The sequence below is a fragment of the Odontomachus brunneus genome, unplaced genomic scaffold (genome assembly GCF_010583005.1).
Source record: "Odontomachus brunneus isolate Ranch 3 - 2012 unplaced genomic scaffold, Obru_v1 Obru_scaffold_052, whole genome shotgun sequence".
NCBI lineage: Eukaryota > Metazoa > Arthropoda > Insecta > Hymenoptera > Formicidae > Odontomachus > Odontomachus brunneus.
The window spans coordinates 234,148-251,046 of record NW_022639502.1 but is presented as its reverse complement, the minus strand read 5'-3'; the positions used below and the strand labels follow the sequence as shown (position 1 = coordinate 251,046).

Here is a 16,899-nt window from a genome sequence, read left to right as displayed (position 1 = left end):
GTTATTTCCGTCACTGAAAAAACGTGCGCGATATCGCGGTGTCGGCACTCTGTTATCACAATTACTCAGATCCTATTCGCTCATCCCGATTTACACAAAAGATTTCTCGCGCGCGCGCGCACAATCGCAATAGAGTTCGCAGCGCGTGGTACAAATTGCACGGAATATAATGGAGTTGAAAAAAGAGAAGAGAAAAAAACGTAAAAAGTACGCATCACCTATTCTTGCTATATTTACTTGAGAGATTTTCGAACGCGTAAATATAAAATCGCGCGAGGGAAAGCAACGTCGCGGTAAATTGAGGATCGGGAGTGCAGGTGCGCTCGGTGCATGTTATCGCGAGTTATCGTCCGCGAGTGAGGTTTAACGCTTTCCTTCGGCGCGTCGATTGCGCAATTTTTTTCGATACTAACTCCCAAATGCCCAGACTCTAGTATCGAGAACAATACCGACATATCGACGAGACGGAATCTCGGTATCAGGAGCGAAGTATTTCTGGGGAAGACAGAGCGATACAATGTGTTGATTAAACAGGTTAACACCGGTCTTTTCTGAATGAAAACTGAAGGAGAGAGAGAGGGAGAAAAGCGGCGAAAAAGAGAGTGAAATCGCCCACATCCTCGCAACCATTTTTCACCCCTTTTTCTTTTTCACAAGAAAGGGTGAAGAGTCAAGGACTTAATATCGCGCTTTCCGCAGTTTCCTTCGTGGATGTGGTTCCTTCCTTCTTTTTGCTCTTTTCAACTTTGCAACCGGCGGCGACGCGATAAGCAAAAATATCGCGGTAAAGTTGACCCGCTCGGCATTAGCCCGCTCGTGGCTTAAAGCTGCCGAATATTCAACGCGCGGAGTTAAGCGAGTTTGTCGCCGCCGAGTTTGCATACGTTACGTGCGGCTTGTTCGCGATAATCCGTTTTAAACGCATCTGTAAAACGTACGCGATTTCGCGCGATTAAACGCATCGTCCTTTATAATCGTAAGTCTCGTTCGGCGCTAAGGTATCATCGAAGCTGCGTCTATTACGCGTTCCTTCTTGTCACGCAAAAACGTCCTGACAAAAATTTCGCGAATTTGCAATAGAGTTTTTACTACCTGTCTCTCTCTCTCTCTCTCTCTATGTGTGTGTCAGACCATTACTGGATGCCGGCTTTTCGATATCGGCTCGGCACCAACGGCCATTATTGGCTTAGCATCGAATTACAGTCGGACGCCCCAACTCGAGGCCCCAACACCGGCACAACCAATTCTTGGTCGGGATACATCAACCGAGAGTGAATTTCTCGTGCAACGCTCGACACTGATTGTAATGCAATATTGGCCCAGCTGTCAAAATCACGCGCATATTTGGGAAAAATGACGGATTACACGCGGGAATGCCGGCGTGAAATTTTTCGGACGCAATATGCACGGAACTTCGTGCTTTGATGTGATCAAAATTTCCGACGCTTTCTCTGTGTGTTTTCGTATCTAAATAAATTCCTGCGTTATCGATATGTCGCGTGTTCCACCTGTCATTAATGTACACGTGGACATGCGTCATAGCAAGCTTATATATGGCGGGCATAAACGCATATTCAATACACGTTATCAATCGCCGCCTTACCAATCGATAGGTCGATAAACCGGCTTTTCGACCAGACAGAGCTCGATTAATTAGCAATTAGTGTCAAGAAACATCTAACTATATCTATTCCTCTGATTACTGCACTTCCTGTTCCCGACTAATAAATCTGACAATCGTTCGATTCTATTATCACTTGAGTCTACTCAATGATAATAACAGGACACGCCGCGACAAGCACTGACATAATATACCGAGAAAGAAGAAAATTATTCGTTAATAATGTACTCACGATATATCCCGACGATTGCCCATCGCTGTTTTCGACACTCCCGACATTTATTTCTGCGCGAGATTCACTTTTGACAGGGAAAAGCCGCGTAAAACGCAGAACGACGTGTTGATCGATGTGTCAGTGGTGACTCGACGCGAAAAGATCGAAATCAAGATGGTCGCGCGATTGAGGACGTCGACTATTAGCGCTGCGATGTGAACGGTGTCGCGCTCCTAGAGATCCTCTAGTAAGAGATGCGCAATCTTTGAGTGCGACGGGATTGGTCCTGGCCGACTTTGCAAGAATATGGCAGAACCAATGAAATAATCGTATTTTATTGATAAAGGCGCGGTAAAGATAAATTAATTAAAATTGAAGATAAATTACGTAAACTGAATTTAATAAATTTATAGATATGTAAAACAGAAAACCCTTTTGCTGCAGGATTTTTACAATTTGGCAGCAGCCTGGCATTATATTTTACTTCAGATATCTCCTATGTGAATATGACTGTTAAAATATTTTCAATTCTCACATATATTTTACAATTTATGTGAAATAATATTTTATTATTATTGCATTAATATTACCTTAATTATCAGCAATTTATATATTCTATATATATTAATCTTATATATATATATATATATATATATATATATATATATATATATTCATAAACATATCAACACATGTCACACATGGAACCCGCCATATTCTTGTAAACAATCGAAGTTTGCGCATCTCTTACTGAAGGATCTCTACGCGCTCCTACAACGACGCGCCCTCTACAGCCCTCTCTGTCTTACTGGCACACTGACGTTACCGTCCGAAATTCAGCGTCGCGTATATCTCTCTAGCATTTATTATCTATCTCTGTTCCCTTTTGAATTTCTAACTCCCGCTTGATAAATTCGACGATCCTCCGATTCTATTGCTACTTGAGTCGATGGTACTTACAAGTGTGTGAGATGTCGACTTGACAGACAAGCACCGGGTCCATGCAAATATGGGAATATGGGAAGATCACTGCTTAATAACGTACTCATGATACGTCCCGACGATCGTACATCGCTGTTTTCGACACTCCCGACACTTGTTTCCGGGCGAGATTCACTTTCGACAGACGAAAGATACGCAAAACGCGAAGCGATGCTCGATCAATGTGTCAATGGCTGCTGCTCAGCGCGAAAAGATCACCGATGCACGCGCAATTTCTCACGTACGTAAACGTACCGCGCTTGTACGCCATCTGTTGGCTTAGTTCCGCGATTACTATCCGATACATCGATAGTTATCGACATTCAATAGATCGATCATTTTCATCCAGTCATATTCGTTTCTGGGCATCTTCGGTCTTTTTGCGTCGAGCAGCCGCCATAAACACATCAGTCAACACGTCGTTCTGCGTTTTACGTGTCTCTTGTCTGTTCTCAAAAGATAATCTTGTGCGAGAACAAGTGTCAGGAATGTCGAAAATAGCGATCGTCGGGAAATACCGTACATTATTAGCGAGTAATCTCGTTTCTCGATGCTCGTCGCAACGTGTCGAGTCAGTGTCTCTCATACTTGTGATTACCATCGATTTACTTAATTAGTAACAGGATCGCGCGACGATTGGATTTCTTAATCCAGAGTTAGAAATGTGCGATGGTAATTACAAGCATATGTAGATAATATAGTACCAGAGATACACGCTATGCCAAATCTTGGTAACACTGTCTAAGTTTACACGGCAGCTTAAAACCAGTTAATAACAACCGTAGTTAGTAAACTTTCGTATCTGATTGATATATTCTTTTAGATCTAAAAATATACTCCAATCGGATTCAGAAGTTCACTAACCACGATAGTTACTAAACCGGTTTTAAGCTGTCGTGTAAACAAAGTCATTGATTTATTAATAAGGAGTGCAGCGTTAAGTATAGTGTGATATAGATTAGTGTCCCGCGGATACTTTATTATCGATAGATCGATAGTTACTAAGTTTTTCGTCAGTTCCATCCAGAAACGTTCTCATTTTCTGAATCAGTTTCCTCACAGCTTCGAACATTGCACAGTAAGGTTACGGATAAGTTACAAGCTTACATATTTTAATGAGCATGTTACTGCAATCTGCCATTAACCTTACAAGATAACCTTACATAATATTGTCATAAAGTTAATATAATCTTTAGTATTTCAGCATTAATTACTTATATGTAATTATTTCTTTATTAAGAATTTCTCAAAAATATTGAAAGGTTCTAGGCATATTATATTAACTTTAATATAACGTTCCGTATAAGGTTTCTGTAATGTTAATGGAATGAGCATGGATGAACATTTTCATGTTATTAGTGACAGGTTTATTAACCTCTGTATAATGTTACTATCTTACAATTTAAGGTTGCTGTAACCTTATGGCAATATTAATATGCTGTGAGGGTTAAAGCTTAATCTACAGTGTGCTTCTTGTTTCTTGTTCTCTATCTTTTTAAAGCTTAATGTTTAAGTCAGAAAGAGATAAAGAGAACAGAAATAAAAAGCATAGAACATATTGCAGATCAAGCTCAACAGTGATGAGAAACGCATAACATAGAGAAACCAATGTTGACTAGTCGATAATTTTTAGTGTTTATATATCCAATGGTAAGACCCCCGCGGGATTGAATGTGCAGCGCGAAATATCGAGAAGATTGGCGTTTGTTTCACGTTTCTACATCAATTTTTCCGCGAGATATGGGCGTTCGATGTTGCCTGAAGCGGCACGCGATTTTTAGCCGTCGAACGGCGACATTACGCGCGTTACATTGTAGTTCGCGCCGCGAGCTTCACACTTTTTCCCTCTCCTGCGACGCATTCGGCTAAAGAAACCGAACGGTGCGTAACATTATCGCCGAGCCTCAATCGTTATCAAAAGACTCGCCGCTCGCCAATTTCTCTGTGTAGAAAAATCGTAGCGACACTAAACAAAATGCACTCGAAAACTGAGAGACAGTCACATTTCTGATGAGAATATGATTATAAAAATTTTTCTGTGTTATTAATTAATTTTGCGATATATATCGAAAGATCAAACTGAGTACCTGTCGAGTTGAGAATAAATATATGGTTAAAAGCACAAACGCGATTTTAACTCGGGCGAGTCGATAATAAATGAAACGAATCGCAATATAGGAAATACAATCTCTCGTCTGTTTAAAAATATGTTTAAAATATATATTTAAAAAATATATTGTCAAGGAAAATTTACAGTGAATGGTAATTTAACTTTATAAGCTTTTTCAATTTGTAATATTTATTATAAATTTCAAAATAGTTCGAATATATAAAAATTTGTCATGGTTCAGTTCATTGCACAGGAAATGAAGAAGATCATTTCTACATATTTACGCGACGTGAGCAGGCAGTCGATTGTTTAGTAGTAATGGAGAATAATTGAATGATGAATTATTGGTCAGTGATTGACGTCGGCCAAGCGTGGGATCTGTCATAACGTTTGGCCGCGTAGGAATTGAAAACGACGGATGTGCGGGATGTGTAAATGTAGTTCACGACGCGGCCCATTTGATCCACGACGTAAGGTGCACTTTATAGTTCCACTTTTAATACTTGAAAAGGTAATACATCATTGTTGGTATTAAGGCGATGTTTTACTACTAACTTTATATTTCGGTCCGATATTAAAAAGCTCATATACACGAGAAAACATTACGTTTTTTTCCTCCTTTTTTATGCCGGATACTAGCGGCTCCCGCGCTTCATTTTGCTTCATAGCGAAATAAGGTTACCGTTATATGGTTAATGCGCTACTTTATGGAACTTTATCTTCAGGAGCAAATCTAAATCTTCCGTCGAACTTATTGCCTCGCTGCTGCACCACCGTTGCAGTCGAAATCGAATACTGCGTACAATCTACGACATAACGCGTTCCGTGAGTCGAAATTTTGATACTACTCTCTTTTAGCCTCGATATTCTATTTAACACTTAATTTGATACTCTAAAGCCTATATCAATCTCTTTGATTCTATTTAACTTACTAACTTTGCCGAGAAGTCTTCTTTTAGAACTTATATAAGACATTTTGTACGTTTTCTTCTGTCATTTTGAGGCGCCAAATAGGATTTCCATGTGTGTTAAACATACGCTGATCCTTCAGAATATACAGACGTTAGAGAGTTCAGGTCGAAAATAGAGATAAAATTTCGTCTTCTACTTTTTTAGTTAAATTCGTTATCAGTTTATTTTCTCAAATAACGCTTAGATACATTCCCTTGTCGGTGTGTAGTCGCGTCTTACTTATCTAATCGTGCCGACAACTATTCTTCGACTTTGTGAGCGAAGTCGCTCTTCTCCTATCTCCACTGCGTCTCCGTGAAGCGTTCGGCGACAACGCTTCGCAAATCCAAACGCGATCGTAAAGCTTCAACTTCGTCCTGCATTTCCCCGTCGATAGATCGCCGCTGCAGAAATGTTTACCCCCCGACCCCTTTTAAATCCCGTCGCCGAATCAACTTAGCCGTGAGGCGTCGCAGTTGGCAACCGCCGTAAAGCAGTTTAGTACCTTCGGGTCGTGTATAACGAATAATTTACAAGCGGCGAGGTAAAACGTCAAGGACGGTGCCATCCTGGCGTGTACATGGTGTCCTTTCCCGCGAGCGCGGGGGCTCGTTCACAAGCCCCTCTAACCTTCGAATCCATAAATGAGATTGACGAAAAACTACGCGAGCGCGCAGAAAATCCGTTCACAATAATGAAAAGCTGGTTCACGCCGGATCGTTTGACCATTATCTTCCACGCTGAGAAAAGTCCCTCGTTTGTCAGAACACGGTCACGTTTGCTGCTCGATGATCGTTAGGGAAACGAACCGCGTTGCAGGTCATTTCTCATTTTAACCACCATATATTGTCTGGGGCACACAATTCACGTTTGTCCTCGTCTATTTAGCTCGGTTTAGTTGTGTCTCCATTACGGAAGTGTTGCTTAGAGCGGCAAATTGAAAGATCACTTGTCCCTATTACGGGGTCATTCGTTGTTCCATATTAACGGAACATCTGTCGCGGCTGTTTTATTGAATTAACGAAACCTCTTCTCTCAATGCACAGTGCGCTATAAATCGTTCAGAAAAAAAATCCGCTGATTGGCAGTACCAGCGCGTATTTATGAGCGCGGATACGTTGCGAGCAATTACGTACAGCGCGTGAGCGGTTATCAGCATTGCTGATCTCGTTAACGGCGATCGAAAGGAACGAGTACTCGGCGGTATTTCCCTGGCGGCAGATATATTGGTAATGTCGACTTCGGGCGATGTAGTTATCGATAATGCGTAAGAGCCCGCGAGATTAGACCGTCGTCACTGTCAACCGGTAATTATATTCACGTTTTCACTCGTTTATGTCCGATTGAATCATATCCGGCGGGGTAAATGTACGCGGTATAGTGTTCCGCTTGTTGTATCGTCGCGTGTTTTCCGTCAGATTCCTCAGCAAACACCAATGTCTCTATTGCCGGCGGAAGTTTGACGAGACGCCGTTCTTCTTGAGACATCTATAATCCCGTTCACTCGATTAGAAATTTGTCCCGAGCTCCTGATCAAGTTGATTGCAACCAGTTATCTAATTTACATAAGGTGGTGATGTAAGATCCCAATTTTTAATAGGATCTTAACTTGGTAATCCTTATTATTAATAAGAATTCTGATTGCTAAATTGCGTTAAATGATACCAGGATGATATGAAATGATAATAGCATTTAACACAAATCAGATAACTGATTGGATCAATCTAGGGTAAATCAAATATTTTTTTCTCTCCTTATATTATATATGACGTGATGAATTGAAACAGAAAATTATATTTTGAATGACTGATTACCAATTTGATGCAATTCAAAACATCAAAAGTGTCGATGTCCCCCCCACCACGAATTGATTATCGATTTTCATTGGAGATATTCTATTGTAACGCAGGAGGAGCTTTTATAATATTGTAGATCTTATATTACACGAAAAGGCGCGCAACGTTAATGCTAAAACGAGACTCACGCGCCTTCGTCGCGCTCGATTCCGCGCCGCGTTCCACCCCCGTCGTCGATTCGGTCGGAAAGACCGGTTCCGATCGCGAACATTCGGAAAATCGGAGAATATCCGGAGGCTCAACCGCCGCCGAGGTCAAAGAGACGATCGGCCGGCCGTTTTCCCTGGTTGGCTGCTGAATCGCCGCAGGCGGCTGTGCACGCGGGCGCGCTCAGAAGCTTCTCTCGTTATCCGAAAGGCAAACTTCTTCCGCCGATGAGGACGATGAACGAAACGATAAGGAAACTTCGTCTCGGAAGGTGGTTTCGTCCTCGAGATAAGGGTGGTGCCGGCGCACTGGCCCCCGGCCGTTTTCTCTCGGATGCACGATCTCGCCGCGAAACCCCCTCCCCCGCTTCCTCCCCTCGCGCCGTCCCGCGCCGCGGCCGTGTCTCGTTAATAGTCTCCGGGTGGAGACAAACCGACGGAACAAAGTAAAGGTGGACCGCGTAAGGTGAGAAAAGACGACCGACCGATAACCGACTGCCATTTATCGCGTCGTCGCGAGATTACACACTGGCCGCGCTCGCAACTACGTAGTCTATCACACGGCAGATAAGATTCGTCAAAGTGAGGCGCTTTTTCCACGCGCCAAATATTCGCTCGCCCAGCCCCGTTATATTCGAAAAAAGCTGCACTCACGTCAGTCGTCACCTGTCATAGCGCGCGCAGTACAACGCGAGTGAGCTGCAGTCGCGTTGTGTACGCGCGCGAAATATTTCACAGGGATGAGAAATCTCTGCGGAATAATAACAGGAAGGATAATAAAAATACGGCGAATGTGGAGCACAATGCTGCGCACGAGGCTGCGCTACTTAACTAATAAATATATAAGCCGAGTTACGAATTTCTCAGATCGTTCGGGAGTCGAAGCACGAACGGACCGACCAACGAACCAACGAACGAGCGAACGAGGCGCGTTATTTGGACTTTCTACTTCGCTCGGACACCCAATGGTCCACCTATGCGGTAGGAATCCGGTATGCTGGTGATAGCGCAGCTCTCCTATTTATCTGTCCGAGTTATTACGGCGCGCGGAAGAGCCGCGCGCGATCTCCCTCGCGGCGTTTCACCGTGAAATTATTAAACAACGCCGGACAACAGAGCGAGTGAGTGTGTGAGAAAGAGAGAGAAAAAGAGAGAGAGAGAGAGAGAGAGAGAGAGAGAAAAGCGAGACAAGGCTGCTCGTCGCCTTTATCGCGGCAATTTTTCCGCGACACGCCTCGTTTCACCACGCTCGAGCACGCTTCGTCAGACGGGCGAACGCGTCGGTGCGCGCGGCCGATGCGCGCCGCATTTCATGCTACTTAGGTGCTCACACCGGCTACGAGTAGTCGTATCGCGTGAAATCTCGTCTCTCGATCTGCGATCAGCGTGCGTAACGCGCAACAACGACGACGACGACGACGAGGTCCACGACACGATGTACGCCGTAACGCGGTACAGACGCTTGTACTGAGAACATAATTTCTGCAGCCATACGGCGCGTAGCGCAGCGATCCCGTCGCCGCATAGCCCGTGTAAAAGTGGCGGGTAAGAGGTGGCTCTTACGAGCACTCCGTATCTTATGATGTTAGAGACTGAGCTGTCACTGAGCAGGCGGACGATAACGCGGCTGTGTACGTCTGTCGGTAGCGGGGCCAGATTTACGGCCGTCGCGACTTCTCTGGGCAAGCTCTTATTAATTTACTTAATAAACGAGTATCTCTCAAGTCCAAACACCGGCCATATTACTGTACCTTCTCTCCTACCCTCCCTCTCTCTCTTTCTCTCTCGCGCGCGCGCGCGTATTACCGTCGTCGTGTACGTAAAGTGGTGTCTCGGAATAACTAAGATTTTATCGCACGAGCACCGGTACGCGAGGCGCACCGTAAAAATAATCGCTGATCAATAAAGCGTCTCCTGACGCTTAGCAATGCAAACGGCTCCCGGCTTTTAGCAAAGCAAACACGTAAAAATATCCGAACGCCTTTCTCGCCTCGCAGCAACGCAAACACGCGAAAATACCTGGGGAGATCGCGAAAGTGTTTTACGCCTTCGCCCGGTTAGCTCCGGCTATCCGGGAGCTTTCCGAAAGCTTCCCACTACCTTTTTACAGCAACGTAATTTTTCAAGGCCCGACGTCCACGAGAAGCTAAATGAGGTTCGTGTAATCTATAGTAATTAGTTCATGGAGCGCCACGCGCGAGGCCGAATTTAATACGTCGCTTGAGACAACTACGAGATCGCATTCGGAAACAGTTTCCCATTGAAAAATTTCGCAAAATCTTATCAGATAATTAAAGATTGAAATGTTTACTGTATGTCAAAATTATGAGATGCTTGAAATATGGAACTCGACATTTAAGAAATTCAACGTCTCGAATTCACTATTTAAAATCCCTACGACATGATGCATATGCATTTTAAAAAGCAATCTCCTAGTAGTAAATAGAAACAAATAATTAAGAATTGAAACGTTTACTAAGAGCCAAGATTACGAAATTATATTTAAAATATGAAACTCGGTATTAAAATACTCTTCAATATTAAATTTCTCATTTAAAATCCCTATGATATATGATAGATGTACATTTAAGAAACAATCTTTTAACCGTAAATTGGAACAGAGAATAAAAAATTAAAATATTTAGTAAGAGTCCAAATTACGAGACACTCTAAATATTAAATTCGAAATATTAAATTCGATATTAAAAAAATTCAACATTAAATTCTACTTAAACATTCTAAAACGATGCATTTTTAAAAGCAGTCCTTTAATCGTAAATTTCAAGCTATGATAAAAATTTAAATGTGTTTACTGGAAATCAAGATTACGAGTTATTTGAAATACTAACTCGTTATTAAAAGAGATATAACATTAAATTCCAACTAAAAATTCCTACAACGTGATACACGTGTATTTTACGAAGCAATCCCTTAATCGTTTCAAGTAGTGGATAATAACACGTGCACCTGTAACGCGCGCGCGTCTCAGCGTGAATCGAGAGCACGCTTACACACACACAAATACATAACGAGTTCGATCGATCAGCGCGCGCTGATTTCATGGTGTCAGCGTCCTCGATTTTATCGCAGCCCCGTACCCGGTGCTGAAAAATCGCGCGAGTTCTTCTCGATTGCCTGTCGTCTTACGGCGGTTGTGAAAACATAAAGACGAAAAAGTGGTGTGCGCGTACGAATGGTGTAATGTATCGGGGACAGAGGTGTCTCTTGTGTCCCAAGGATCACGGGACCGCGTGTGCCAAGGGCATTAGCTCTAAGTGAATCCGTGGCAGCGGATTCTGCCGATTATATTACCTCCGCTACGATCGCGCGCGTAATCGCGACAGGTCGTCCTTGGCTCTCCTCGTGGCCACCGGGCCTTTTTCTCTTTTCGATCGCCCGGCAAATGGCGCCTGCAGTTTGCGTACGATGTATACGGTTGCCGGTCGTCGAAGGTCCCATCTGCCCGATGATATATCGCTCGAAATGCGAAGCACGCGCGTGCGTCCACGCACACACGTACGCACACCTGAGAGCATACGTACACGTCACACGTGTGCACGCTCGCCAGCCCGTCGAGATACTGTCGAACGAGAGCACTCGTGAGTTTCGCAAATTTTACGACCGGATATCCCCATTGTTTCGCGATCCTTCTTCTTTTTCGCTGCGAGCACGCTTGGGATCGCGCAATTTCCGGACGCGGATTCTAGCGCTTAATATACGCGTACGAGTGACTCCTGTTCGCGACGATCCTCAATTCGGCCACATCGCGTAAAGAGGTTGGTCTCTCGAGTAACGTGCACTTATCGCGGAATGCGCTTCGCGTCGCGAATAGGACCGTTGACGCGTTTGAATAACAAAACAAATATCAATCAAAGGTCATCCGCGCTGCATTGAGAGAAAAACTTATAATCGTACAGAGACATAATTATTACAAATTATGCTCAAGAAAATAATCTTTATATTCAATTCTGTGATAATGTTAACGATAATAATACGCGTTACTGCTACCATTTTACTATAAAAAATATACTTGGGGCCAGATAACTATAATTTTAATGAAATCAATAATTCTCTCCCCTCAACGTACGTTCAAGATAAAATCATCGACAGCGCGCAGCGGGTTTCGATAAAAACGGGCAAATTTTAAGCGCACGGTACTTATAGACTTTTTATTGTTTCTTTTTTATCCTTTGGCAAATCCGCTACATTGACGCGGATTGCGTTTTTCCATATTTATGGCGTCGAAAATTGAGTTCGCCGGAGTAATGCCGTTTTGAAGCTCTGTCCGGAAACGGCGCGTGGCGATATGGGAACAATTAAAAAGCAGTAAATAGCGGCACGCGTACCACGTTAGTCGCGGCACAGAGATCGCTCGGTTATTTAAAAGCGCGTTAAAAATGTTTGACGCGTTATCCGGCGACGCGATACGCTTAAAAAGCTTCGCGTGCGCTCGGCCACGTATACCATCTGTTTTGCCGGCAAAATGGCTCGTAACGCGAACCATGTCGCGCACAAAGCGGTTTGTACCGTTTCGTCCGTACGGCTGGTAATGGCTAGTGGATTAATTCTGGGGAGACCCGAGCGAGCGTGAAACAAATTTGCGACGTAGAGCAGCGCGGGTTCATTCGGGTGATTTTTCGGGGAGAAAAAAAGGAGATCGATTTCGCCGTGTTACCGCGCGATACCGATGTAAAAGCCCCGGGTTTCCCGTTCGGCTCCGCGAAATTCATGGAAAACCGATCGCGTCGACGACTTCAATTCTGTTGTGCCGCGCGTTTCCTTCGTTACACCCGTCCCCCGACGTGAACAAGGAGACGCACATCGAGGAATCATCGGCGGGAAATTGACGCGAAAGACTCTCTCTCTCTCTCTCTCTCTCTCTCTCTCTCTCGGAAGGATGACGGATTCGAGAGGAGACTCGGGTCGAAGGGAGGACTCGTTGGCGCGTGAAACAACGCGATTTGTGAGAGTCTAACGGAGTGTCGACAGAACAATTATAAGTAGAGAATAATGGGATGACGATCGAAAAAAATATAATCTTATTCTCAGCGGAATCCTCTTATATACGATCTTAAAGAGGATTCTTCTGGAACTAAAAGGAAAATATTCCAACACCCAGAAAAAGAGTTCTACTTGCAAGATGCTATTTTCATCTCCCTTCCCTTCTTCCCGTATTTTAAACGAAAACGAAAGAATATTCCTCTTCTAATGAAATGAGCTATTAATCCTAAATCTACCAGATGTTATACCAACTTTTTTCTCTTTTAAATCAAGATAGAAAATGTGTTTACTTAGAGCGGAATGCCTTCTTACTAGAAAAAATTTGTACGGAGAATAAAACTTGTACTTTGTAGATAAAGGACGAAATTCACTCAACTTCAAAAACATTGTGCTAAGAATATTTTCTTTTTGACTTAAGAAATTAAAGATTTCTTTGAATGTAATAATATCGATAATGAGACAATGATCCCGAGTCAAAATTTTAATCCTCTTTTTTATCTAAACTTTCTAACATTTGTATATTCTGAAAGAACAATGTATATTTGATAGATATGAGCACTTTTAAGTGGCAAAAAACGCACAAAATTTATTATTTATAAACTCCAAAGAGATTATTTGAAAAGTTCGTAAGGATTTTTACGAAGCCAATTTTCAAGGCCGGTTCTTTCAGTTGAGTGATATAACTTCTTTAAATAATTTATTGATTGCGATGACCTGTCATCAAAACAAGAAAAGAAGATGAAGTTGCATCTGACTGTGGGGATATCGGCTTTGACTTTTTCATAAAGTCTCTTAATCGAACAACCCAATAGAATCAAAAGAGATTGGTGTAGACTCCAGATCAAAGTAGGCGTGAAATGAAATAGTGAGGCCGAAAGTAGGATCAAAATTTCCGACTGACTGGGCTGACTGGAGTAAGAAATGGAAAGGGCGATATTTTCTACCGCGCTGGGATTTGCAATCAACGAGAGGTGCGCGATTTTCCATATATAAAATTGTAGCACCAGCGACGTCGGAGGACGTCGTCCTTAACGAAGAAATTCCCGGCTTGATGTGACTTAACTTCAGGCGTAAACTTTTCACCAGTATTATCCCGCGTCGAAGATAACGGAAAGTGACAATTACAAAAATTACTCCTCGCGCAGTTCGCCGTTGGCAAACGGCTCGAACGCGGCCGGGAATCGTAAAACGCCGACGAATCGTAATCGAAAGACGCGGGCAACTTGGAGAACTGTAAATGAAACCCTGCGGAATCGCGAAGTTCGGATCAGTTCGTTTCGTCCGGGTAGTCCGGGAAGTCGATGGCGGAGGTAAAGAAAGAGTAAGAGAGACAGAAAAAGGAGAGCGGACGGAATAAATGGCGAAAGTAAAAGGATACCTGGAGCGATCGGCCGAAGACTCGAATAAACGCGCAACCGAGACGACCGCGACGGCGGAAATTCAACGGAGCGAAGCCAAGATTGGCGAAGAAAAGATTCGGGACTCCGAGCGAATGCGCTTCATTACTTCATAGATACTCGTAAGGGAAGCCGGATGAGACGACGTGCTCCTTGAAGAGGAGACTCACGCTCGCGGCTGAGAGGCGCGCGACGGTGCTGATGCTTCGGCAAATTGGGTCGAGAACGACGGTGGAATGGAGCAGAGGATTCCGAAATAATTGCGTCCTGTTGACGGAACGTCTGTGCGCGGGTATCAATACTACCGCGGCAGTCGGAAGAACCGATGTTAATGATCAGGAGCAGGAGAAGAAAGAGGAAAGCAGAGGAAGAGCGTAAGGGGATCGAGAACACATAATTCGACGGGGCGAAATTCGCGAGACGAGTAACCCCGAAGCGCGGCCATAAATCATTCAACGGTGGTCTCTCCCGCTTCTTCCCCGCGCCTTCCAACTTTTTACGTGTTAAAACGAACGCGGGCGGGCTTTTTTTCTTTTCTCATATCGGCACTGGTAATCTCGCTTGTAAATAGATGTAAGCCAAGTTGCCGACCCCCCGCTGTGGTTTTCTCCCGTGCGGTTTAGCGCGTTATCGCCCCGAGCCGCTTATATATCGAAGCGCAGGACATTTGTGGTTTTAGCGCGAGACCGCAAAATGAGATGAATGGCTCTCTCTCGCAAAATATTGATAACACAAAGCGACTCCGAGCGAGGAGACGGGGAAAAGCGGGAGAATTTAGAGCCTCGTTAATACGCGCGCCAATTTATATGTCAATCTGGCTTCATTATCTCCGCTGTTTTCGTTACCTATATTAACAGCGAGAAATAGAATCGCGATAGTCCCACGTTTTATTACAATCTTTTCTAATCGCGATCTCGCGCGCACGGGGATCTCATTGCGCCTCGCAAGGTGTAATTCGCGAGGTATGAAGCGAGTCTCTTCTCGCCCGATAAGATCTCACCCGTATCTCCCCGAGCTACCCGACGCTACGAGCGCGGACGTCGTCCGTAAATTCCCGAGCTAATTTCCACGGCGAAAGGAAAGGAGGGTTTCATGCGAAAAGGACAAGGCGGTTTATGCCCGCGTGCGAAAGAGGCTGAAGTGCGCCATCGAGAACCGCGAGTCGAATTTCAAAAAGAGGAAAAGTAGAAAAGGAAAGAGAGAAAAAGAAGGAGAAAGAAAAGAGTCGAATCCCGTCACAAGGGCGGATTTAAATTTCCATCGAGCTGAGCGCGAGAGCGTTCCTCGTCCATACTTCCACCCATACTTCGCTTAATAATGTAGGCGAACTGAAATCGAGCGCCGGGACTCTCTGACTGACACATCCGCGCGGTTGCTCCGCTCTCGATCCGCGGCCCGATCGAGCGTGTAATCTCACTCGCGTAACATCTTTTGACGTGGCGCCGATTTCTGATGGGACCCCGCGGGCCGAATCGCGTAACATCGAAAAGCTCGCGACTCCGGGAGCTCGGGTTCGACTCGGGGTTGGAGGTATCCAATGGTGCATAACCCGCTTAACCGGAAACCGACGATGACGCGAACGATATATTGAAAACTGCGAGGTGGAAGCACGAAGGGCTGGGGCGCCGGAGGGCTCGAAGAAATGTGTTATAGTCGGTGGGGAGAGACTGGACAGGACGAGAGAGGATGAGACGTCGCTCGGCGGGGTTGAGGAGGCTGAGAGGGAAGAGAAAGCGAACGAGCGTTGCAATCGAAGCGAGGAGGCAACGAAGAATGGGCGAGGGGTGGAAAACGCATACCATCGCGCGCAAGTATTCCTCCAAAGTCGTGATTAACCCCTCGTCTGGCGAGCCGCGCGAGCTTCACCGCCTGACCCCTCTGCCCCGCTGCTCGTCTTTTCCGATACGCCCGCCAGCACCCCCGCAAACCCGCAGACCGTGTCCGGGACATTCCGAAAGCTTCTTCCCGGTCGCGTCGAAGAGCGAGAAGGAACGCGCCGGCCTGGGAGACGGGCCGGAGACGGGGATGGAAGGATGGGTCTCGACTGCGGAGTAATAAAGAATATCCTTTAACTCGGGCGGCTGCCATTAACGCGTGAAATTAAAAGTTCCACCTCGTTCGAGTGATCGCGGAGAAAAGGAGAGACGGGGATCTAAGAAGGGATGGAGGTGAGAGGGAGTGAGAGAGAGAGAGAGAAATAGAGAGAAAGCTTCCTTGGACTTACTGCGCTTCCGATAAAAATTGAGACGGAAGCGAATTATAATTGGCATGCTCGCACCCGACCACGCTCTCTCGGATATCCTTCCTTTTGTTTCCCGTAGCTGGGAATCGCGGCGATTGAGTTAAGTAATGTTCCGAGGAACTTGAGCGACTCGCGAAGATTTGTAAAAGCTTCGGAGAGGCGCCGCGCGCAACTCCCGACAATTATTAGCGTCTTCACAGTAACTGTGCGACGTTTCGCGATCGGACTTTTTTCATATTTTTCATTATTTCATCGGTTCCGTGTGATATCGATTTTTCATTCGGTTCGTCCGCGCTCAGAGTTCAGCCTTGCTACGCCATTACAACTCGAGAGTTCTTAAAATTCGGTTTCCATCGCGATATACACAGGGATTAGTGTGC

The 16,899-nt window shown here is 44.7% G+C and overlaps 1 protein-coding gene across 7 annotated transcripts in view; it reads right to left on the bottom strand.

Moving 5' to 3' along the window:
* The window catches only part of LOC116845494 (nephrin), a 338,079-nt gene that overhangs the window by 130,879 nt on the left and 190,301 nt on the right, over positions 1–16,899 (bottom strand). The window contains exon 1 of one of the 7 annotated variants that reach the window (XM_032818246.1): positions 2,796–2,995. The exons of the other annotated variants lie outside the window; for them this stretch is intronic. Coding sequence (XP_032674137.1) covers positions 2,796–2,838 — 43 coding nt within the window. The 5' untranslated portion in view covers positions 2,839–2,995. Of the gene's footprint in view, positions 1–2,795; positions 2,996–16,899 lie in introns of those variants that run through there. 7 annotated transcript variants of the gene reach the window in all.